Raw genomic sequence first — 24,712 nt, 5'->3', positions numbered from 1 at the left:
AGATTTCTGGGATAACATTTTATATCAGATACTACTAGGAAAGGGATGAAGGAGTACAGGGAACAGATACAAAACTGACACAGAGGCATCATATAGTGATATAGGCAGCTAGCAAGACTGAACTTGGAGACAGGAGAACGAGTTCAGATCCTCCCTCAAGTTACATACTCTCTCTCAGTCTCAGTTTCTTCTATATAAAACAATAGTAGCACCTATCTCTATACTAGGACAGAGCAGATCTCATCATTAACTCTGACTAAGTCCTTTTAAAAACAGGGCAATTAATCAATTAGCAAGCATTTATATTAAGTAACTACTCTGTACCAAGTACTGTGCTATGCATTGAAGAAGAAAGAGAGAGAGAGAGACAGAAAGGAAGGAAGGGAAGAAAGAAGAGAAAAAGAAAGCAAGGGAGGAAGAAGAGAAAGGGAAGAAGGAAGGAGAGAGAATTGTTATGTAGGTCAAATGACCTAAGAGATGTAAAGTGCTTTTTGTACTCTAAAGAGCTTTATAAAAGTCAGCTATTAGTAGTAGTCATAATACTGATGATGGGGGACTTTAATTCAGTCTGGTGGATTTCAGGCTCACTCTCATCAGGGACCTTCTCTCCAGATTCTATCCATGGTAGGAACCTGATAGAAGAGCAGTCTTCATGTGCTATATTCTTTATTGTCTGGTTCTGGTTGCATTTATCTCCACTTAAAGAGATAGCATTGAGCATGGGTTGGAGGAAAGTGCCTACACTTAGCTATAGGAAGGCTGTCCCTCAATTAGACAGCCACTAGGACTTCCTCCTTCTGGTTTTCAGTCTTTTATTCAGTTGTATATTTTGTTGTTGCAGGCTTTAATGTCATTGTCAACATTTGAGTTCAAAGGACAGGGTATGTATAAAGAGGGAAGCTTTCAGAATCTTCTATCTAGGGTATAGGGAGTAAGTTCAGAAACAAGACACCAAGTAACAGAGTACTCAGCTGGCAGAGGGGAAGAGATGCAAAGGTTTCCTTGGCAGTAAAATGGGAAAAATAACCTTTTTATCCATGGAGCTTGTGCCTGGTCTTACACAACTCTTTGTTCTTTGTGAAATGAAAAAAAAAACAACAACCTTGTTTGGAATAGAAGGAAGCCATAGACATAGGGAACACTGAAACACACCTACCCACACCTACACCCACACCCACACACCCCTTAGCCTAGATACTGAACTGATTTCGAATTACTGTGATACATCTTCTCTCCTTAAAAAATCTGTTCCCACTGACCTCATTGTCTACTTCATTCTCCTGGTTTTCATGCTGGATAAATAGTGGATCAGGTATTATACCTGCAATCAAGAAGTTCTAGATTCAAATCCTGTTATTAGCTGTATGACCATGGGCAACTCCCTTAGCCTCTCTGAAACTCAGTTTCCAGATCTGTAAAATGGGAATTATAATGCCTTTGGACCCAACTTACAGGTTTATTGTAGGATTCAAATAAGATAATGTAAAAGTGCTATTTAATTCTGACAAAATGCATTTTAAAAAAGGGCAGTTAATAATCAATTACAATCAATTTGTAAAGCATTTATATTAAATAACTACTCTGTACCAAGAACTGTGCTAGATATTGGAGATGAAAGGAAGCAAAGAAGGAAAAGAAAGGAAAGAAGGAAGAAAGAAGCAAAGAGGGAAGAAAGAAAGGAAAGAAGGAAAGAGAGGAAGGAAGAAGGGAGAAGGAAAGAAAGGAAAGAGGGAAGAAAGAAAAAAAATGAAGGAAAGGAAAAAGAAAAGGAAAAAATGATGAAAGGAAGGAAGGAAGAATCCTTGCAAAGAGACCAGTAAATAGGGTAGATAAACTTCATATATATAGATATTTTTTAAAAGATTTTTAATTTTAGGAGACTCTAAAAAGATTTCTGTGACAGTATTTAATATCAGATGCTGCTATTTTAATCCATGGATTCTTAGCCTTTTTTTTGTCTAGTAAAAACCTGTGGATCCTTACTTAGAATGATGTTTTTCCATGCATAAAACAAAATATAAAGAATTGCAAAAGGAACCAATTATATTGAAATTAATTATTAAAAAACTTTTTAAAAGTTTATGGACCCCAAGTGAAGAATCCATTGTGGTCAATGAATGTAGAGATGGCTAAGCATGGAGACCTGTGAAATTATGTGAGGGTGATAAAATCAGAGAAAGGAGAGTAGAGGATCAGGAAGTCAGAGTTGGTCAGCGTTTTCCCTTTCGTTTACAAGTCCTTGGGCAAGCAAGTGACTTGATTTAAATGAAATGAATGAAGAAGTAACTAACATGTTACAAAAAGAGCACTGGAGCTGGAGTCAGCAAACCTGGGCTTGAACTCCGTGTCTTTCCTATTTAGCTGGTTCTGTGAGTGTCTCTCTCAACCTCTTCAAGCCTCAGTTTCCTCAGTTGTAAAATGGAGAGAATAACCTTGACTTTCCCTACCTCACAAGGTTCCTTGCTATGAGGGTCAAATATATGACCAGAGCCTTCTAAAGATAAAAAGCTCTATGGATGGATGGATGAAAAAGCATTTATTTAGTACTTACTATGTGCCAGTACTATGCTACGCATTATGGGGATGCAAAATATAAAAAACCAAGATTGTCCCAGCTCTCGAGGAACTTGTGTTCTAATGGAAGACAACACAAACAGGGGAGTGGTGGCCAAAGATGTGTGCTTTGGTCGGGGGTATCAAAGGAGGGGTGGGGAGTGGAACCATAGTGCTTCCCAGGAATGGTGGCATAGATTTGAATCCTGCTTCCAAAAGTAGACGTGGAAAGCAGCAGGGGGTTGGGAACAGAAGTCTAGAAGGCCCAGTGTTCAGGGTGGTGACAGAGGGTGGAAGCTAGAGAGCGCAGTAATAAAGCATGAACATGACTAGAGAACAGCAACAGCCTGGTGGGCCTGGGCTGGACTAGTTAGGACGAACTCTCAGCAACAGAAACCTGGGTCTACAAGCTTTAATGGGGCAGTCAGGTGGCACAGTGGACAGCATACCGAGCCTGGAGTCAGGAAAACAACTCTTCTTGAGTTCTGATCTGCCCTCAGATACTTACTAATTGTGTGATCCTGGGTGAGTCACTTAACCCTGTTTGCCTTGGTTTCCTCATCTATAAAATGAGCTGGAGAAGGAAATGGTAAACCACTCTGGTATCTTTGCCAAGAAAATCCTAAATGGGGTCATGAAGAATCAGACACAGCTGAAAAACGAATGAAACACAGACAATGAACATTAATTGTTATGGAATGGATTGTAATGTTTTTCAGAGAAATGGAGCGTCCTCAGGACAAAACTGCTTCTCTTTTACCTCAGAATCTCCAACAAGACTTTAAGAGAGGAGATGGGAATCAGTTTTGTCATGAAACCAGAATTGTCTGTCTGGGCATCCCTTTGTTGGAGAACGATGTGTGTATCTGACCCTTAGGACAACCTTATGAATGAATAACAAGAATTTAACTAGTGACTCTGCTTATTTATTCCAGCCTTCTATAACCCACATAGTAATGAGAAGGATTCAATGGCATTCTGTTCTACTTACATGATAAAAGCCAAAGCTATTTGCAAGGTGTATAGAAGGGAGATCCTTCAGGGCCAGTGGTCTGAGAGGTAAAAAGAAAATGTAATGTGGTCTTAGATGGAAAAAATCCCAAACTTCCTAAACCCTTAAAGAAAATGCTGTTCACAAAATATTTATATCATTGAATGAGAGAGAAAACTTTTTTCTTTCTATTGTCCTTCAGTTTTATTTCAGTTGTATCCAACTCCCGTTTGGGGTTTTCTTGACAAAGATACTGCAGTAGTCTGTCATTTCCTTCTCCAGCTCATTTTACAGTTGAGGAAGCTGAGGCAAACATGGTTAAGTGACTTGCACACTGTCATACGGCTAGTAAGTATCTGGGGCCAGGTCTGAATTTAGGTCTTCCTGACTGAAGGCCTGAGGCTCTATCCATTGCTCCACTCAGCTGCCCCAAGGCATTGCCTCCACTTTTTTTGCTGAGGTAGAGATCTATGGGTGTAGAAGACTGTAGGATACCTTTTTTTGATGTGTTCATTAGTTTTGCCCAACTGTGGAGAGTTTTTCCTTCTTTTTCTCTTATTATATGGGATGGCTCTACAGGAGGGAGAAGAGGAGGGAAATGTGGGTAATGTAAAGCAAAGGATGTCAATAAATATTTAATTTACAAGCCCCACAATATGAAGAGGCCAAAGTGCATTGATAAAAGGCCCTGTTGTACTTTGCATATCAAGTCTCCTCAAAGATTGGAGTTTAGCTTTCATTAAATCTCCTGAAAGGTGCAAATGAAGTAGGGAATTTTGTTGGTCACAATCATGACATTATGAAGACTGAGTTTGTTCAGTCTCTTGGGCTTCCTGGGAATACTTGGAGGTTCCTGGAGCCAGGACAGGCAGCTCATCAAACCACTGAAGGGGAGAATGCTTGCCCAGCTGGGCACTGTGGCACTCAGGGCTACAGGAGTGTTGCTGGCATGTGGGGAATCTGTAGGAGTGCTCCTTCCCCTTGCTAATCACCAGCGGCAGCAGCTCAGGAACAGATCATGTAACTGGAGAACTCCCAGGACAGAAGAGAACCGGTGTTGAGCAGAGGAAAAGGGGTCGACCTGAATGCAGAGAGCACAATGGAAGAAAAGATGGGAACAATCTGTGGGGAAGTCAGGGAGGATGGAGAGAATCATGGAGGTGACCACGTTGGCAACTCTCCACTCACATTTTTCCTCTCACTCACACAGCTGCTCTCTGTTTGCCTTCCTCCAGGAGTCCTGCTTGGTGTCTCTAAACCAGCAGTCAGGATTACTTTGGTGTATTTAATGTCACCATGAAACTGTTTGTGATTGACTTGCTCAGTGGGGTGACCTAAAACCATATCCTTTGATTTTCTCAGTTAGATTTAATTTAAAAAAAAAAAAGAGCTGTGTTTTTGGAAACAGTTTCATAGAAATAGACTCTGTGATCAGAAAGCAGGGAGGAAATGGTTTTTTTTTAATTCAATTTTTAATTTATTAATTTGTTTGTTTCCTTTTAGTTTACAGGATTCAATTCCACAATTCCTTGAATTTCACATTTTGTCCCCCTCCTTCCCCACCCCATGGCGTCTTATAATCAAGTATAGGATCTGTAAATACTTTCACATTATACAATGGTCAGGTTATAAGGATGGATTATACCAGCTGGAATGAAAAATGGTAAAGAGGACATAAAATCAAATAAGAGAACGAAAAAGATCAGGTATTTTGCTTCTACCTGGATATAAATTTAGTTCTTTCTAGTTCTTTCTCTGGATGCACGTTTTTCTCTCCATCATGCATCTTTTGGGATTGACTTATATCCCTGCATTGTTGAGAAGAGTCCAGTCTATCAAAGTTGGTCATCACACATACGTTGTGTCTGTAATTGTGTACAAATTCCTCCTGGTTCTACTCTTCTCACTCAGCATCAGTTCTTTTAAGCCTCTCCAGGTAAATATGAAGACCGCCTGCTCCCCGTTTCTTATAGCGCAATAATATTCCATAACATGCATATACCACAACTTGTTCAGCCATTCCCCAATTGATGGACACCCCCTTAATTTCCAATTCTTTGCCACAACAAAAAGAGCTGCTATAAACATTTTTGTACATATGGGTCTTTCTCCCATTTCTATGATCTCTTTGGGATATAATCCTAGGAGTGGCATTGCTGGATCAAAGGGTATGAAAGTATTTATAGCCCTTTGGGCATAGTTCCAGATTGCTTTCCAGAAAGGCTGGCACAACTCCACCAACAATGCATTAGTGTTCCAGTTTGCCCACATCCTCTCCAGCATTTGTCATTTTCCTGTTTTGTCATCTTAGCCAATCTAACTGGTGAGATGTGGTACCTCAGAGTTGTTTTGATTTGCATTTCTCTAATCAATAGTGAATTAGAGCATTTCTTCATGTGCTTATAGATAGCTTTAATTTCTTTCTCTGAAAACTGCCTGTTCATATCCTTTGACCATTTATCAATTGGGGAATGACTTGTATTCTTATAAATTTGACTCAGTTCTCTGTATATTTTAGAGATGAGTCCTTTGTCAGAGACATAGGTTGTAAAGATTCTTTCCCAATTTCCCACCTCCCTCCTAATCTTGGTTACATTGGCTTTATTTGTACAGAAACTTTTCAATTTCATGTAGTCAAAATTATCCATTTTACATTTTATAATGTTCTCTAATTCCTGTTTCATCATAAAGTCATTCCCTCTCCACAAGTCTGATAGGTAAACTATTCCTTGTTTTAGCAGACTGCTTACAGTATCAACCTTTATACCTAGATCATGAACCCATTTAGACTTGATTTTGGTATATGGTGTTAGATAATGGTCTATGTCCAGTTTCTGCCACACTATATTCCAGTTTTCCCAGCAGTTTTTGTCAAATAGTGAGTTCTTATCCCAAAAACCAGGGTCTGGGGGTTTATCAAACAATACATTACTGTAGTCATTGACTTCTGAATCTCATGTGCCTAATCTATTCCATTGATCCACTCCTCTATTCCTAAACCAGTACCAAGTAGTTTTGATGACTGCTGCTTTATAGTACAGATTGAAATCTGGTAAAGCTAGTCCACCTTCCCTAGCATTTTTTTTTCATTAATTCCCTTGATATTCTGGACCGTTTATTCTTCCAGATGAATTTTGTTACTATTTTTTCTAACTCTATAAAGTAGTTTTTTGGTAAATTAATTGGTATGGCACTAAATATATAATTTAATTTAGGTAAAATTGTCATTTTTATTATATTAGCTCGACCCAGCCATGAGCAATTGATATTTTTCCAATTAGTTAGATCTGACTTTATTTGTGTGAAAAGTGTTTTGTAGTTATGATCATACAGGTCCTGGGTTTGTTTTGGCAGGTAGATTCCCAAATATTTTATAATGTCTACAGTAACTTTAAATGGGATTTCTCTTTCTACTTCTTGCTGTTGAGTTTCATTGGAAATATATAGGAATGCCGAGGATTTATGTGGGTTTATTTTATATCCTGCAACTTTGCCAAATTTATTTATTGTCTCAGTTTTTTACTTGATTCTCTAGGATTCTCTAAGTATATCATCATATTATCTGCGAAGAGTGATAGCTTGGTCTCTTCTTTGCCTAACTTGATTCCTTTGATTTCTTTTTCTTCTCTAATTGCTACTGCTAACATTTCTAGTACCAGATTGAATAAGAGGGGTGATAGTGGACACCCTTGTTTCACCCCTGATCTTATGGGAAATGCTTCCAGCTTCTCCCCATTGCATATAATACTTGCTGATGGCTTTAAATAGATGCTACCTATTATTTTAAGGAAGGCTCCATTTATTCCTATACTTTCTAATGTTTTTAATAGTAATGGATGTTGTATTTTGTCAAAAGCCTTTTCTGCATCTATTGAGATGATCATGTGGTTTCTGCTAGTTTTATTGTTGATATGCTCAATTATACTGATGGTTTTCCTAATATTAAACCATCCTTGCATTCCTGGAATAAATCCTACCTGATCAAAGTGTATTATTCTTGAGATAAGTTGCTATAGTCTTTTGGCTAGTATTTTATTTAGAATTTTTGCATCTATATTCATGAGGGAGATTGGTCTATAATTTTCTTTCTCTGTTTTATCTCTTCCTGATTTAAGTATCAGTACCATATTTGTGTCATAAAAAGAATTTGGTAGGACTCCTTCTTCACTAATTTTCCCAAATAATTTGTAGAGTATTGGAATCAATTGTTCTTTAAATGTTTGATAGAGTTCACTAGTGAATCCATCTGGCCCTGGAGATTTTTTCCTAGGGAGGTGACTGATGGCTTGTTCAATTTCTTTTTCTGAGATGGGATTATTTAAGTAATTTACTTCCTCTTCAGTTAATCTGGGCAACTTGTATGTTTCTAAATATTCATCCATTTCCCTAAGATTTTCAAATTTATGTGCATACAATTGGGAAAAATAATTCCTAATTATTGTTTTGATTTCCTCTTCATTGGAGGTAGATTCACCCTTTTCATTTTTGATACTCATAATTTGGTTTTCTTTCTTTTTTTTATCATATTGACTAAGGGTCTATCAATTTTGTTGGTTTTTTCATAAAACCAGCTCTTGGTTTTATTTATTAGTTCAATAGTTTTCTTAATTTCGATTTTATTAATCTCTCCTTTAGTCTTCAATATTTCTAGTTGGAAATGGTTTTTTTATGAGCACAGGAGAGTAAAGTGACTATGTGGAGTGTGTGTGTGTATGCATGCAAGCACACATGTACAACAATTTTTCCCTTTTTCTTTTCCCCCTTTCTTTTTATTACTTATAGCTTCCCACACTCTTAGACAGCAGCTCTCAAGGTATCAATCTGAGATCCTGGGGAAGGACTTTATCTACTATGTCTCCAAGAGTACAAGAGGTAAGTGGTCTGATGATGGTAATTACAATACTGACCAAGGAAATGTCATAGCTTTCCCAGATTTTCCCACATTTAGTCAACTAAGCAGTTGATCCCTTGGAGAAACATGACTTCCCTGACCTTCCATTTTGTAGTGTGACAATTGATAGTCCCATCTAATAGCCTCAGTCTTTCTATTTGCATTTAATTTTCTGAATCTCTCTTATTTTATACATTGTGCAAGACCACTAGAACCCTGTGACTTTTGAGTGCAGTACAAGTGAGCAGTGGCCTACGACCTGACTGGAGGCCTCTCCAGTTGGTGAATGAGATATTATTCTAGCCTCCTGTAGATTAACCTGCTACTTTATCTGTGATCCTTCAGTCCTGTTTTTTATTTTTGTTTTTTTGAAGACTTGTTTCTTCTGTCATCCAGGCTGGAAGTTCAGGGGCTATTCATGGGCCAATTGGCTCTGAAATTTTGACCACCTCTATTTCTCACCTGGTTTATTCCTCCTTGGTTTATACCTTTATGGGTAAACTTTGTAACTCCTTGCTCCCCAGAGAGTCTCTATATTGATGCCAAACTTAGTGTGGATACCTTATTGGAATAGTCCACTATAGCCCAGAACTCCTAAGCACAAGAGATATACCAGCCTCAGACTCCCATATAACTGGGAGTATAGGTATGTACCACTAGGCTTAGCTTAGTCCTGTTTTGTTTTCAGAGGATTTTGATGTAGTTCATTTTTTTTTAATGAAAAAAAGCTTCATTAAGATACAAACCAGGCTTTAATATAACATCAAAATAATTGCAACATAGATATATACTTATAACTTATAAAAATGACCCTATCAATAGTATTAATGTGTTGGGTGGACTTGATGTAGTCCTCTTATTTAAAAACCTCCTCAACCAGTGTAAAGAATTGCTCCCAGTCAGTGAGATCTTCTAAGGGTTGTAGTTTCCCCAGGAGTGGGATCCTTTACAAATATGTTCCAAAAGGACATGGCCCTTTAGTCCAAGGCATTCTTGGTTCCTAAGTCACTGGATTCCATGGTTTCACAGACCAGCAGCACCAAGGTCACTGATGAGCTCATGGAATAAGAGAATCTCAGTTAGAAAGGCCCTTATAGGTGATCTAGTCCAACCCATTTCCATCTATGGCATCCCCAACAAGTGATCATCAAGCCTCTCTACCTGAGATCTCCAGGAATGGGAATCCACTACTTAATGAGGGATCCCTTAGGCAATTTTTCCTTAAATTAAGCTGAAATCTGCCTCTGCCACTTACACCCACTGCTCCTACTGATATCTTCTCTGTGGCCAAGCAGTATATAAGTCTGCTCCTTCTTCCACATGACAGACTTCAGATATTTTAAGATATCTATCTTGGGTTCATATCCTACCTGTGATGTTTAAGATTTGTGTGATGTGGGAAATCACATGACTTCTTGGGCCTCAGGTTTCTCCTATGTAAAATGAAGTCCTATAGTTCTATGAGCCTCTCATATCATCACTAAATCTCTCAATCTCCAGGCTGGACATCCCCAGTTGTCCATAGCAGTCATTCTTCTTTGACATGGTCTCCAGTCCTGATCCTCTTTTTTTTTTTATATCAACACTGTTCATTGAGTCCTAATTCTAGCATTTACTTCATCCTCCCTTTCTCTCCCTCAGTCAACAGTTGTTGAAGCCCACTTTATCTAAGAGTTTGTTCATGAGCAAAATAATTCATCTATTGATATTTCTTCAAAAAATTCATGAATAGATGTGGGGGTTCCTCCTACTGATGAAGTTCATGAGCCCTTCACACCTTGGTACAGGGTATGAGAATTGCTTTGGCCAAAAAACTAATTGTTTTAGCCAAAAAAAGAAAAAAAGCCACCTTCCATTGTCCACCCTTCTGGAAATGAACTTCTTCAGACTTGGTTAGTCTGGTCCTCTTGCCTACAAAATGAACAGATACTTGAAGCCTATCTTTAAATATGGACCTACTAGAACTTCTGCTGAGACAGCTTTCTAGAGCTCAGGGGTTTTTTGAATGTTATGCTGAAGCATCAGAGAAGGACTGCAATGAAGAATATATAAAGGACAAATATATATAAATTTGGTCATTATATATAAGGTCAAGGTCAATCAGGAATCTAGCTATGCAGATCTGGGTAGCTCCCAATATTACTTAATCTGTCTTCTCTAACTAAAAGCTGAGTCTCCTGGACCTATATCTCCTCCATTGCTGTGACCTGTTATCAGAAGTATGACTAGCATTTTTCCTATCTAGGGCCAATTTCATAATGGACCCAGAGCAAGCATAAAAAAATTATACCTAACTGTAAGCATACTCACAATTAAGTATGTATGGAGACAGAGATTCCCCCACTGAGACCACTCTGGAGCTGGGGCACCAAAGCCTGAAGAAAGAAAAGAAGAAGGAAGCATTTGCCATTTGGTTGCTTTCTATTTCAATGAGTTATTTTTATTAACTAGATATTAAACTCAGTTGTTTCTAGAACCTAAGTGAATATAGGTGCTTTTCGAGCTCGCTAAGATTTGGGGCCTTGAGTCTTCTATTCATAACTCTGCCTGTTTTATTGTTGTTTAGTAGTTTAATCATATGGCTAGGGCCTTGTCACCCCATGAACCATAGCAGACCAGGACTTTCTATCATCCACTCCAAGTCTGTCCAAGTTCATGTTGATTGTTTCCAAGATACTGTCCCAGAACAAGAATGACTCTTTTCCTGTGTTATGTTTTTTTTGCAAAATATGCCAGGCAAGCTCGCTAACCTTTAGTCCTTCCCCCATTCCCTTCCACCTCCTAGACTTCTCAGCCCTGAATATATCAGGTTGGGCTCCCCAAGGAAGACCAGAACTCCCAATTGGACTTTGCCTTTGCACAGTCAACTTCAAATTTAGCCAAGGTCATTCTTCCACAGGAAAAATGAGTCTAGGCCAGACACAGCTGCTTTGCAGGGGGATGTGGAGATTGAGCACATACTGCATTTGACCCATTATCAGCTCTGAGGAGTATTTTGGCTTAAAATCTTCTGCTTTATCAGTATTCAGGAACTCTGAGTTAATGCCTATCAACATAAGAAGGGTGGAGCTGATAGCATGTAAAAGAATTTAAGGCATATTTACCTTTCTGGTTCCTTATATGGTTATCAGGGGGTTGCTTATGTTGCTTTAGAATGCAAGACAAATCTTTGTGAAATGAGCCCATGCAGAGTACCCAACATGTACTAACCAATGCTGATGACTATTTGACCTTATGTGAGTCACAGATTTGGATAATCAGAGGGCATCCAAGCTGTGCTTGAGCCATGGTCAGTTAGCCTTTTCTTAAAGATTTAATATGTATGAGCCTTTGAATAATTCACTTACCTGCTCTGGGCCTCAGTTTCCTCATCGACAAAAAGAAGTGGTTTTTCTGGATGGCTTCATTATCTCCCTTCCAGCTCTCCGATTATGAACCTATAACTATGAGCCTCTTCTCCTCTTGGAAAGCACCAACTGATGGGTATGGGCAGGCAGCTGGAAGGCTCAGTGGATAGAGCACTGGGCCTGCAGTCAGGAAGACCTGAGTTCAAATTCAGAATCAGACAATTACCGTGTGACCCTGAGCAAATCACTTAACTGCTATTGTGCCCTCTGGGACTAGGCAGAAAAAGTCTAGTTCATCTTCCTTGGTAACAGCCCTTTTAGTATTTAAATCCAGTCCTACCAAGTCTTCTTGTCACCTGGAAGGGAACACGATCTTGCACAGGTGGTCTGCTCAGGGCGGAATACATGGGATGGTCACTGTCTCATCCCTGGAACCTAAGCCTCCCCTTATGAACCCTTCAATTGCACTTGGTATCCTGGCTGCCATGTTGCTTTCTTGACTCAGACTGAATTTGCAGTCCACTAAAGCCCCCAGATCTTTGATAGATCTCTCCCTCCCTTCCTCCTCCAGCTTGAACTTACGATGTTGGTTTTTTCAAACCAAGTGTAAACTTACCATTTGCCCCAATTAAATTTAATCTACTTCAATTTGGCCCCATGCTAGAACCTAGAAACATCTATTTGAACCCAACTGTCACCTCTTGGTTCCCCATCTGAGATATGTGATATCTCCCAATTTGATAAGTGTGCTATCTCTTCCCTTTTGTTTTTAGCCAGGACCCCAATATTCCAGGAGACTGATGTTCTCCTCAATCACAGGGTGGTCCCTTCAGTAAGTGAAACCATATTCTCTCCATGTTGCCCAACCTGTGTAGTTTTGGTCAAATGGACAAAACATAATAATGATCATGACAACAATCCCTCCCAGAGTTATTGTGAGATGCATAGTGGTACAAACAACCCATGTTCACTGTGGTGATGTGCAGACTATCATCACAGGTGTGACTAACTGCTCAGATTCTCTGGGATACTTGTCAGTTTGTAGAGGCAAGTGTTGGCATGCAAACAATGAAGGGGAATGACAAGTAAACCTCTCTGAATGTCTATGGGAGGATTGGTGGCAGATTCACCCCACTGAATTCCAGTGGTGGTTTTAAATTCCCACATGCTTTTTAGGACATGTTGGAAGATATATTTGCAAGAAGCATGGGTTTTCCTCCATCCCTCCTCAAAGACTAAGCAAATTGGAATTACAGAACCTCTTTGATAAACCCTGGACGTTCTTCTTACTATTGTAGATCTCTCTTCTCCAGATTGTGGTGTTTGTTCTCTTGAAGGAGAAGGGGAGAGGGGGAGAGAGGAGAACGGAGATGAGTAAAGGAGGGGAGGACAGAGGCAAGAAAAGAGAGAAGGAGAGAGGCAGAGGGAGGAAAGAGAAGATGGAGGAAGAAAAGGAGAGATGGAAATGGAAGGAGAGATGGAGGGGAAGAGAAGAGAGGAAAGGAGAGTAGAGGAAGAGACAAGAGGAGACAAGAGGAGAGGCAGGGAGAGAGAAGAAGAAGGAAAAGGGGATGGAGGGAAAAAGGGAGGGAGGAAGAGAGAGGTATAGAGAGAGAGAGAGCCAAATAATTTTATGTGAGCCTTATACTGAATTTAATCCTGGATTCTCAGAAAAAGGAAACTCTGAGTAGGTCTGAGAGGTTTTTCCGTTCATTTCATTTCTTCATTTATTGAAACCTTAAAGTGACCATAACAAAGCAAAACAGAAACAGCAAAAAGACCACAATGCCTAGTTGTGAGATTGGTTCTCAAGAACTGGTTCAATTTCTTCAATTGTGAGGGAATTTTCCAATGATTGGATTCTGCTGTCAATCCTGAGCTATTTGTGCTTAGGTAGCCTGGGATAGTCAGTACTAACCCTTTCTAGCAATCCACCTTTTTTTCCACAGTTCTCGCTAGAGAAGAGGATGTAAATTTCTGCCTGCACTGAGTAGGCTAGAAGTCCACATCACCTCCCAGCTCTCCCATCCCCCACCAGACACATTTCCAGGAAAGACAAACAAGGGTAATTGAAAGAAAAGAAGAAGACTGTTCAAATTCTTTATGCCACTAGTGGGATACCACTCTTCTCCCCCACCCCCAGCTTCCCTGGCCCTCCTGATTCCTTTGGGCACACCAGTCTGTCTTTATTTTTGCATTACTAAAGATTTCCTTGCCACCATGACTGCCCTCCATGTGGCCATGGAGATCTTGCTCAAAGTCAAGGTTTTGCTTTCATCATTAGCCCTGGCTCTGCTTCCTAATGAAGCAAAGGACTCACTCAGCTTAATGCTGGGAAAGGAACCTGGGATCTGCAGTCAGAAGATTCGGGTTCACATATATTCCCTATGGTCCTGGGCAGGTAGCTCAGTTTCCCCAGACTCAGTTTCCTCATCTGTGTAACTAGGTTATTGGACTAGATGGCCTGTAAGACCCCTTCCAACTTCAGATGCTTTTACACAGGAAGGAACAATGGACTTAAGAGTCAGGAGAGACCTGGGTTCAGTTCCTACCTCTGGCCTTTCCTTGGCTGTGTGACCTTTTGCAAGTCACTGAACCTCTGTCTGTCTCAGTTTCCTCCACAGTACCTACCTCCCAGGTTGGTTGTGGGGATCAAATGAAAAAATATTTTTAAAGAGCCTAGCACATAGTAGGCACTCATTAAATACTTTCTTCCTGCCTACATAGAGGGAGTAATTGAAAAATTGTCATTATATTGTAATTAATTAAAATATTTATAGTGGCTAAGTAAATTTAGTTGGTGATATTAATATATTCATTGCTAGGTTTTAAATATAACATCAAATCTTAATATATAATTTATATAATTATAATAATACATAATTATGTATTATATATGATATATGATAATGGTATAAATATTATTAAAATACTAAAGTACAATGTACTAAAATACATTTTAGAACTTAAAATGCCAGGTAAATGTCAGCTGTTATTCTTACTAACCTCAGGTCATTGTTTCTCTCCAGCTAGCCCGTCGGCCAAGTGTCCAGGACCTGCTGTGGGTAACAGGGCCCCTCCTGCAGAATGGAGGGCCAGAGTCATTTAGCCAATTGATGAGGGTCCTCTCTGAGCTCCTGTGTGGTTACCCAGAGGGGGGTGGCTCCAGAGTGTTTTCCTATAACTGGTATGAAGACAACAACTACAAAGCCTTCCTAGGCATAGATCCTTCCAGAAAAGATCCTGTCTATTCTTATGATAAGAGAACAAGTAAGTTTTCTTTTAAGTTCCTGAGTCATTCCTCATGTACCATGTTGATCAGATTGGTTAGATGCTTCTAGGCTGTGGTTCGGAATCTTGTGTTGTCTTTAAGATATTTGCCTCCTTGAGGAAACTTAGGAACTTTTTGGGGGACAGGTGGGGGTGGAAAAGAGGGGCTTCTATTTTCCCACTGATGAAAAGACAGAAATTGTAAAGTAATTTGAACATGAGCTATGGATTGATCCAAGACTTGGCTGGAAAAAACAGGCCATCGATCACTGATCTAATGAAACTAAGGTTAAACTCTAGAGGAAAGGTGAATTGGGAGGCCAGAATTTCAATCAAAGCTCGGGTTAGAAGGGCCCTGGCAAGTCAACATGAGTGTGGATGTTTTGACAAACACAATGTAAGGGAGAGCTGTGTGTGCAGTCCTGTCTAACCTTCTAGATGCCAAGGCCCTGCCAGGGAACTTCCCCCTACCCTTCACTCTTTCTTTCCTGGCTCTTGTAACAACAGGGCAAATGGCTGACATGAGCTAAAAATGAAATAAAGCAGTGGGAGCAGTGCCATATTTAAGCTGCTTTTGTGACACTGACAACAGCTTCAAGTCAAGCCAAGTAAACAAATATCTATTAAGCACTTACTGTGTACGAGGCATTATGTGAAATACTGTTTGTAAGGAAAGATGAAAAATACCTCCAAATATCCTTGCCCTCAAGGAGTTTACATTCTTTTTTTTTTTTTAACTTTTTAGAAGGGGGAAGGTAGGGCAATTTGGGGTTAAGTGACTTGCCCAAGGTCACACAGCTAGTTTTTGTGTTAAGTGTCTGAGGCCAAATTTGAACTCAGGTCCTCCTGACTCCAGGGCTGGTACTCTATTCACTGTGCCACCTAACTGCCCCATGGAATTTACATTCTAATGGGGGAAACAGCCTGGTCCATACAACTAGGTCCATACAAGTTACATAGAAAGAATAGATGGAAGGCAGCTCAGGGAACCTTGGAAGCCAGGCATAGAACTTGTAGAAAAATCAAAGATGGCTTAAACTGTCAATTTCTTTGTGTTACCCTGCCTCTTTGGCTCAGCACCTCCTTTTCTGTGTGTGTGTGTGGGGGGGGGGGGGTTGGGTAAGGGTAATGTTCTTTGTCTCTTGGTCTAATCACCAGCAATCTTTTCAATTTTTCTCTTCTAAAGAAACATAGCAGGGCAAACCCCAGCCTTCATTTCCAGTGAAAAGGCCTTGATTGAGCTGTACTGGGGCATTTGGTTATTTGCTAATGATGAACATGTTATTGTATGAGCCCAGCCCATTAGCTTAGTTTATTTGTCTAATCTTTCAGTTCTGAGTGAAGGGGGCCTGGGAGGACATGATCATGACTGTGCTTAGTGATAAGCTTTTGGACAGAGTGGATATGGTTTCATCCACCCCCACTTCCTCTCTCTCCACAGCATCCTTTTGTAATTCATTGATCCAGAACATGGAATCAAACCCTTTAACTAAAATTGCCTGGAGGGCAGCAAAGCCCCTGCTGATGGGGAAAATCCTCTTTACTCCAGATTCCCCTGCTGTTCATCGGATATTAAAGCATGTAAGCCTCCTCTCTCCTCACCGCCTCATGCCTCTTTGTCTTGGGCCCCTCAAGAGGATGTGGATTTTTTTCTTCTCTTTTACTTGTCCCTCATGTTTATTTTGGGCTGGTGGGTTGTTGGGTTTCCTTCTTCCTCCCCCTGTCACTTGTTCCTTGGCATGGTCCACTATAGTGGCCATGCTATGGTTCTCAGCATCTCAGCCTCAGAATCTCAATGATGTCTCCCAGCCAGACACCTGTGCTCTATCCCTGTTGGAAGTGTGTGCCATTCCCAGTATTAGCTAGTTCAAATCACCAATTTGTGTGTGTGTCTTGGCTGCATGAGGAAGCCTCAATATTGGTTGGAGAAGAGAGAGGGAAGAACTAGCTCACTAACAGAATCAAACCGGAAGGTTTCATGGAGTGCAGGGAGACAATAACACTATCAATATCCCATGGACCATTGAGGATAACAAGAAAGCATCAGTTTCTTCCAATCAGGGATCCTGAGAAATGGTAGACTGTCCTGGGAGATCTCAGTAGACCGAGGAATCTTCAGGTCAATGTAGAAAAGGAAAAACACTTCCGTGAACGGCCTTTCCCAAACACTGTGACCACCCAGACAGGTATGTCAGAAATCCGCAGAAGCATTTTCATGTGTACTCTTTCTTTTTTCTCCCTGCTCTGTCCTTGCTCCTCTGTCTGTCTGTGTTTCTCAGGCCAACTCGACTTTTGAAGAGCTGGAGCGTGTTAGAAAGTTTCTCAAGGCTTGGGAAGAAGTGGGGCCCCAGATCTGGCATTTCTTCAACAACAGCACACAGATCACCATGATCCGAGTATGGAGGGCTCTTGTGGGGTGGGTCTGAGAGAGGAGCAGATAAGAGAAGGAAATTGGGTCCCCTTCTGTATTTTCTAAGAAAGCGTTCATCAGGTTTTTAAATGAAGGTAAAAATATAGCAAGCATGGCCCCATCTCTAAATCTGTGCTTCTGTGATACTCTCCATGATCCAAGGAAGCATGATGTAGAGACTAGATTCAAGTCAAGTCAACAAGCCTTTATTAAGCACCTACTGTGTGCCAGGCACTGTGCTAAGGGGTGGGATGCAACGAAAGGCAAAAGATAGTCCATATCTTTGCTGTCAAGGAGCTCACAGTCTAATGGGGAGACAACAAGGAAACAGCGTAGAGACAGGATACACTGGAGATCAATCTCACACAGACGGCACTAACTTAAGTGGAGCCAGGAAAGGCTTCAACTTTAAATGCGACTTGAAGGAACCAGATTCAAGGAGGGAGACAGCTCTTGAAATTAGAATCAGATACAGGAAGACCTGTGTTTGAATCTTGCCTCAACTACTTAGCACCTGTATGACCCTGGGCAAGTCACTTAACTTTCCAGGGCCTCAGTTTCCTCATTTGGAAAATGAGAGGATGAGATTAGAGGACCTCTAAAATACCTTCCAGATCTAAATCTGTGATCTTAAGATTTATGAAAATTCAGAGCATACCCCTGAAGTCACCTAGTTTGAAAAGAAAATATGTGGGTAGAAAAAAGACCTCTGTGTGGCTCCAGCTCCCACCACCTCCGCTTCATGTAAAAGGGGACTCTAAACAAACTTTGGAGCTACAGAACCCACAAAATGACACAGAGAAGCTAACCTCTCACTGAGGACGGCCCAGCAGGCCAGCAGGAATCAGCCATTGTGGTGCTCTGGGAGCCGAGCCCAGCCCCACACAGAGGTTTTAGCCCCCGGGCAGGCCTGACCAGCCATGGGCTGGAGGGACTCCAGATCACCAGCAGCTGTGGCCATCCAGAATTATCAACACATAAATGCTAAGGACAAAGTGAGAGGTCAGTGCAGTGTGAACTTTGGGACCCAGTAGTTGGGAGTGTGTCAGCTTTTGCCCCTGGGGTGACAAGCCTCTGAGGGCTACAGCACAGCCACCACAACATGGCAGCTTCAGCTCCTGGCCTGCACAGTGTAGGGAGACCGAGAGACCAGTCTGAGGGGTAATCACTCTTGCTTTAACCTGATTGGACCTGGATTGCAGTCTAGGGTGGACGTCCTGGGGCATGCCACCAGCTTGCCAGAGTGTGTGGAGGCTTCAGAAAGGGCACCCAACTAATACCTCTGGCAATTGAGAAAACCCCAGCATTTGGAACGAAGCTCTCCTGTTTGGTGGCAGAGTCCTACTGTGGCAAAAAGTCGAAAAGTCAAGTAATTGAGCGGCAAAATGGCCAGGCAAAGGAAGCAAAGCAATCCAACATTAGACTCCTATTTTGGGGACGAAAAGGATCAAAGCATGAAACAGAAGGAAGACAGTGAAGTCAGAACTCCTGCACCAAAAGCTTCCAAGAAAATATGAGCTGGTTACAGGCCATAGAGGATCTTAAGAAGCAGATAAGATAAGTGGAGGAAAAATTGGAAAGAGAAATGAGAATGATGCAAAAAAATTATGAAATGAGAGTCAACAGCCTGACTGAGGAAAATAACACCTTAAAAAACAGACTAACTCAAATGGCAAAAGAAGCTCAAAAAGCCAATGAGGAGAAGAATGCCTTAAAAAGCCAAATTTGCCAGATGGAAAAAGAATCTCAAAAGCTCACTGAGAATCATTCCTTCAGAATTAGATTGGAGCAAATGGAAACTAATGACTTTACGAGAAATCAAGATGCTGTTAAACAGATCCAAACACATGAAAGAATAGAAGGCAATGTGAAATATGTCATTGGAAAAACCACTGGCCTGGAAAATAGATCCAGGAGAGATAATTTAAAAATTATTGGACTACCTGAAAGCCATGATCAAAGACAGAACCTAGAAATCATTCTCCAAGAAATTCTCAAGGAAAACTGCCCTGATGTTTTAGAACCAGAGGGCAAAATAGAGGTCGAAAGAATCCACCGATCACCCCCTGAAAAAGATCCCAAAAAGAAAACTCCTAGGAATACTATAGCCAGGTTCTGAAATTCTCAGATCAAGGAGAGAATATTACAAGCAGCCAGGAAGAAACAATTTCAATATTGTGGAAACACAATCAGGATAACTCAGGATCTGGCAGCTTCTACACTGAGGGATCAAAGGGCTTGGAATATGATATTCCGGAGGTCAAAGGATCTGGGATTAAAACCAAGAATCACCTACCCAGCAAAACTCAGTATCATGTTTCAGGGGAAAATATGGTAATTCAGTGGAATAGAGGACTTTCAAGCATTCTTTATGAAAAAACCAGAGCTGAATAAAAAATTTGACATTCAGATACAAGAAGCAAGAGAAGCATGAGAAGGTAAACAGGGAAAAGAAATAAGGAACTTATCAAAGTTAAACTATTTACATTCCTACATGGAAAAACGATAATTGTAACTGATGAAACTTTTCTCAGTATGAGAATAGTTGAAGGGAATAGAAATGTGTGTGTGTATATATATATATATCGGAGAGTATATGGGCATATGAATATATATGTGAATGTGTATATATATATGTTTACAGGTATACATAGAAAGAGAGAGGGCACAGGATCAATTTAATAGGAAGGGATGATACTTAAAAGGTGAAATTAAGAGGTGAGGGAGGAATATAATGAGAGGAGATGGGGAGAGACAGAATGGGGTAAACTATCTTATATAGAATAGGCAAGGGAAAATGGCTACAATGGAGGGGAAGAGTAGGAAGGCAAAAGGGAATGGGTCAACCTTATTCTCATTGAATTTGGCTCGGGGAGGGAATGAAATACACACTAAATAGGGTATCTCACCCTACAGGAGAGTAGGGGGGGAAGGGGATGAGAGGGGGGATAATGGAAGGGAGGGCAGGCTGGGGGGGAGGGAAGTTGGAAGCACCCACTTTTGAAAAGGGACGGGATCAAAGTAGAGAATAGAACAAGTGGGAGGTGGGATAGGAGGGAGGGAAATATAATCAGTCTTTACAATATATCTACTATGGTAATGTTTTGCATTAGCTACACATGTACAACCTATACTGAATTGCTTATCTTCCCAGTAAGGGTGGGACAAGGGAGGAAGGGAATGAATCTAGAATTCAAAGTTTTAAAATCAAATGTCTAAATATATACATATAAATATGCTATTATTAATACTATTTTACATGTAATTGGGAAATAAGTTATACAGACACTAGGGCATAGAGATCCACCATGCCCTACTGGAAAACTTGAAGGGGGTATGGGTGAAGATATGGGAGAGAGCAGATTGGAGGAGGGGATATCCTGTGGGACTGCTATATTGGGGTGGTGGGTAGGGGAAAAACGGGGAGAAAATTTGTAACTCAAAATCTGGCAGAAATGAATGATGTAAATCAGAAGTTAATAAAGCATTCAAAAAAAAAAAAGAAAGAAAATATGTGAATTGAATGCCAAGGGAATATCCAAATATAATGTTCAAACCAAGAGGGGAATCCCAAGACTCAAGAAGGTCTCAGTCATCCTAGAAGGGGCTCCTATTCAAACTGGACACCCTTATGGGGAGTCTGGGTGGGCTGCACCTGCAAGAGGACTGGTTTTTGTAGCTTTCCAGCTCTGCCAAGAAAGGTCTATTAAGTCCTTATAATTGGACTAGTTTAGAAAGAAAAAAAATATCCCGAAGAAAATATTGTTGGGGCGGCTAGGTGGTGCAGTGAATAGAGCACCGACCCTGGAGTCAGGAGGACCTGAGTTCAAATGCGGCCTCAGACACTTAACACAAAAACTAGCTGTGTGACCTTGGGCAAATCATTTAACCCCAATTGCCCTCAAAAAGGGGAAAAAGAAAAAAGAAAATATTGTTGCTTTTCCCCTTCCCTTACAGACTATTACACCATTGGTAATACCTGAGTTTTGGTGGATCTGCTTAGGGAAGGGTTACTTTGTTGTAAAGTTTTCTTTACATGGGCCCACAGTGCTTTAAGTCTACCCCTAGAGTCTAGAGTAAAACCTCCTTATTTGCTAATGAGCTTGGGTATCTCTGCCCCCAAACACTACAACTTGGAGAGGGAGTATGGGTATAGAAGAAAAAAAAGAAAGGAAAAGGAAGAAAGGAAGGAAAGGAGGAAGGAAGGAAGGAAGGAAGGAAGGAAGGAAGGAAGGAAGGAAGGAAGGAAGGAAGGAAGGAAGGAAGGGAGGGAGGGAGGGAGGGAGGGAGGGAGGGAGGGAGGGGAGAGAAAAGAAAGAAGGAAGAAAGCTAGCCCTAAATCTGGTATCAGCTATCCTTGGTTCATATCCTGACTGACAATTTCTACATGCCTGACTTTGGACAAGTCATTTAACTTCCCTGGGTCTCAGTTTCCTTATTTTGGAAAATGAGAGGATTAGATTAGGGGACCTCTAAAATCCCTTACGGATCTAAATCTAGGACATAGGAGAAAAAGATTGCTATTGAAATACCCAACATACTTTTCCTGTTCCAAACTTAGGATACTCTGGAGAATCCAACAGTGAAAAGCTTTGTGAACAGGCAGCTTGATGGGGAAGAAATCACAGTTGAAGGTATACTCAACTTTCTCTACAATGGGCCTGAGGAGGGCAGGCCTAAAGACATGGTCCAGTTTGGCTGGAGGAATGTCTTCAACTTCACAGACCACACCCTGCGCCTGTTTAATCAGTACATGGAGGTAAGAGTGAACAAGTCCTTGCAGTCTCCAGGTCTACATAATGTATGTACATTAAGGAACACTCTGGAAAGTAGATGCAAGAGATCCCCTTTACCAGCAAGAGGGGCTTCCAACACTTTGACCACGGGAGGGAGGCATATGCTGTTCAATAAAGAAAGGAACCAAAACAGCCATGGTTCTGTGTTTCAAGGGCAGTTGTGGTCAGATAGACCTGGGTCATAATCCTGCCTCTGATCCTGTCTCTCTGAATGATGGTGGGCAAGACACTGCACTCTCAGTGCCTCAGTTTTCTTCACTTGTAAAATGGGAGTAATATGTGTAGAACATACTTTACAAGATTGTTGTGGGGCATGTATATATAGGTGTATATATGTACATGTATATGTGTACATACACATATATACACATATGTATAGATGCATATATAGCTAAGGGATATGCATATATATGTAGATACATATATACGGATGAAATCAGATCCTTTAAGGTTTGCTCGTGTGTGTGTGTGTGTGTGTGTGTGTGTATGTATGTGTATTGAAGGCCTGTTGAAGAAGCGAGTCAAAGGATGGCCCCTTTAATTTAAAATAATAAAATCAAACTGGAAGGAGAAGACCCTTAGGCTTACTGGCCAAATGAGAAACAATTACTATTTACATTCACTATCAACCTGGAGGGCCCAAAAAGGAGGAAGTCAGGCCCTCCCTCCCTCAAATCCAATTCATTGTAAGTCGTGTCCATCATCTCCCTGATGTCATTTCCCCAAGGAAAAAAGTACAACCACAGTCACAAGAGATATATTTATATGTATGTCTATACAATAGATAGACATACACACATCCATTTGTAGCTAGGTGGTGCAGTAGATAGAGTGGCAGTCCTAAAGTCAGGAAGACTCATCTTTGTGAGTTTGTGACCCTGGGCAAGTCACTTAACCCTGTTTGCCTTAGTTTCCTCATCTGTAAAGAAAGAAAAAAAATATCCCAAAGAAAATATTGTTGGGGGCAGCTAGGTGGCGCAGTGAATTGAGCACTGACCCTGGAGTCAGGAGGACCTGAGTTCAAATGCAGCCTCAGACACTTAACACAAAAACTAGCCATGTGACCTTGGGCAAGTCACAACCCCAATTGCCCTCAACAAGGGAGAAAAAAAAGAAAATATTGTTGCTTTCCCCCTTCCCTTAGAAGACTATTACACCATGGGTAATACCGAGTTTTGGTATAATACCTTTTGAGCTAGAAAAGAAAATGGAAAACTACCCCATTATCTTTGCCAAGAAAACCCCAAATGGGAACGTGAAGAATTGGAAATGACTGAAATGATTAAATAACATCTCTCTCTCTCTCCATATATATCTATATCTATATCTATATATACACACATATATATGTATATATATATACCCACACCCACATGTACGCAGATATATACACACATACACATGTATATATATATATATATATGTACACACACACGTATATAATATATATACACAGATACAGATATGTGTATATGTGTACTGGCTAAGAAAGTCAGTCCCTGGTAGAGAGATAGCTTGTCCCTTAAAGATGTACAAGACATCCTGCCAAAAGTAGTGGGGAAAGTGGCTTCTTTATAGCTCTCCTCCCCACCTCCCCCCACTACTCCCTTCAATGCCCAACACATATTAATTTAATAAAAAGAAAAGGATCCAAAAATAGATTTTGAGGAGGTTGGACAGAGAATATTTTAAATAGCAAATAGATCTTTTCATTGGCTCTAAAGTAACTGGAAACCATGGTATTGCAATACTTGGTTCAAGAGATAAGTTTAAACTTTTAGCCTTTTGACAGCCTCACAGGTTGAGGCCAAACAAAAGATTTTCTTTCTTCTCAGCATAGATGCTAAAGTCCCATTGATATTCTGTGCATTAAACATCCCATTGTTGACTTGGAGTTAAATGTCTTCCCTCAAACCTATTTTGTAGAAATGTAGACACTGCAGCCTCATAGGACATAGTGTAGCCTAGTGTGGATAGAAAGTTGGCCTCTTGAACCCAGCAAAACCTGGGTTCAAGTCCTTACACTGACACAGGCTGGCTGCAAGACCAGGGTAAGTCACTTAACTTCTGAATGTAAGTGACAGAGAAGGTCATGGTTTGCCTTGGTAGAAGGAGTTTCCTTACCCTGTACTAATGATATATATAGTCAAGTCCCTGTCTCCTTTCCCTTATAGGACAGAGACCTGGAAGCAACTTTCTAAGTCATCTAGTCCAACTCCTTCCTTTTATGGATGAGAAAACTGAGGGAAAGGTACTTAAAGTCTCATGGAGCAAAAATTAAAAAAAAAAACACCTTTTATTGGTATATTTCGATTCTATATCATCTTCATTTCTGAATATATACATATATGTATGTCTCCCCACCTCTCTCTTTCTCTCTCTCTCTTTCTCTCTCTCTCTCTCTCTTTCTCTCTCTCTCTTTCTCTCTCTCTCTCTCTCTCTCTCTCTCTCTCT

General features: G+C 40.6%; 1 protein-coding gene across 1 annotated transcript in view; it reads left to right on the top strand.

Moving 5' to 3' along the window:
- Window positions 1-24,712, top strand: part of ABCA4 (ATP binding cassette subfamily A member 4) — a 172,162-nt gene that overhangs the window by 34,542 nt on the left and 112,908 nt on the right. The window contains exons 7-11 of the mRNA XM_069070555.1: window positions 8,327-8,416; window positions 14,812-15,052; window positions 16,494-16,633; window positions 17,332-17,448; window positions 22,024-22,221. Coding sequence (XP_068926656.1) covers window positions 8,327-8,416; window positions 14,812-15,052; window positions 16,494-16,633; window positions 17,332-17,448; window positions 22,024-22,221 — 786 coding nt within the window. The remainder of the gene's footprint in view (window positions 1-8,326; window positions 8,417-14,811; window positions 15,053-16,493; window positions 16,634-17,331; window positions 17,449-22,023; window positions 22,222-24,712) is intronic.

The sequence above is a fragment of the Petaurus breviceps genome, unplaced genomic scaffold (genome assembly GCF_028583685.1).
Source record: "Petaurus breviceps papuanus isolate PSGF00001 unplaced genomic scaffold, PetGlider_PUasm1.0 90808, whole genome shotgun sequence".
Lineage (NCBI taxonomy): Eukaryota > Metazoa > Chordata > Mammalia > Diprotodontia > Petauridae > Petaurus > Petaurus breviceps.
The sequence above is the reverse complement of the archived record's forward strand: the minus strand, read 5'-3'. Positions and strand labels throughout refer to the sequence as shown.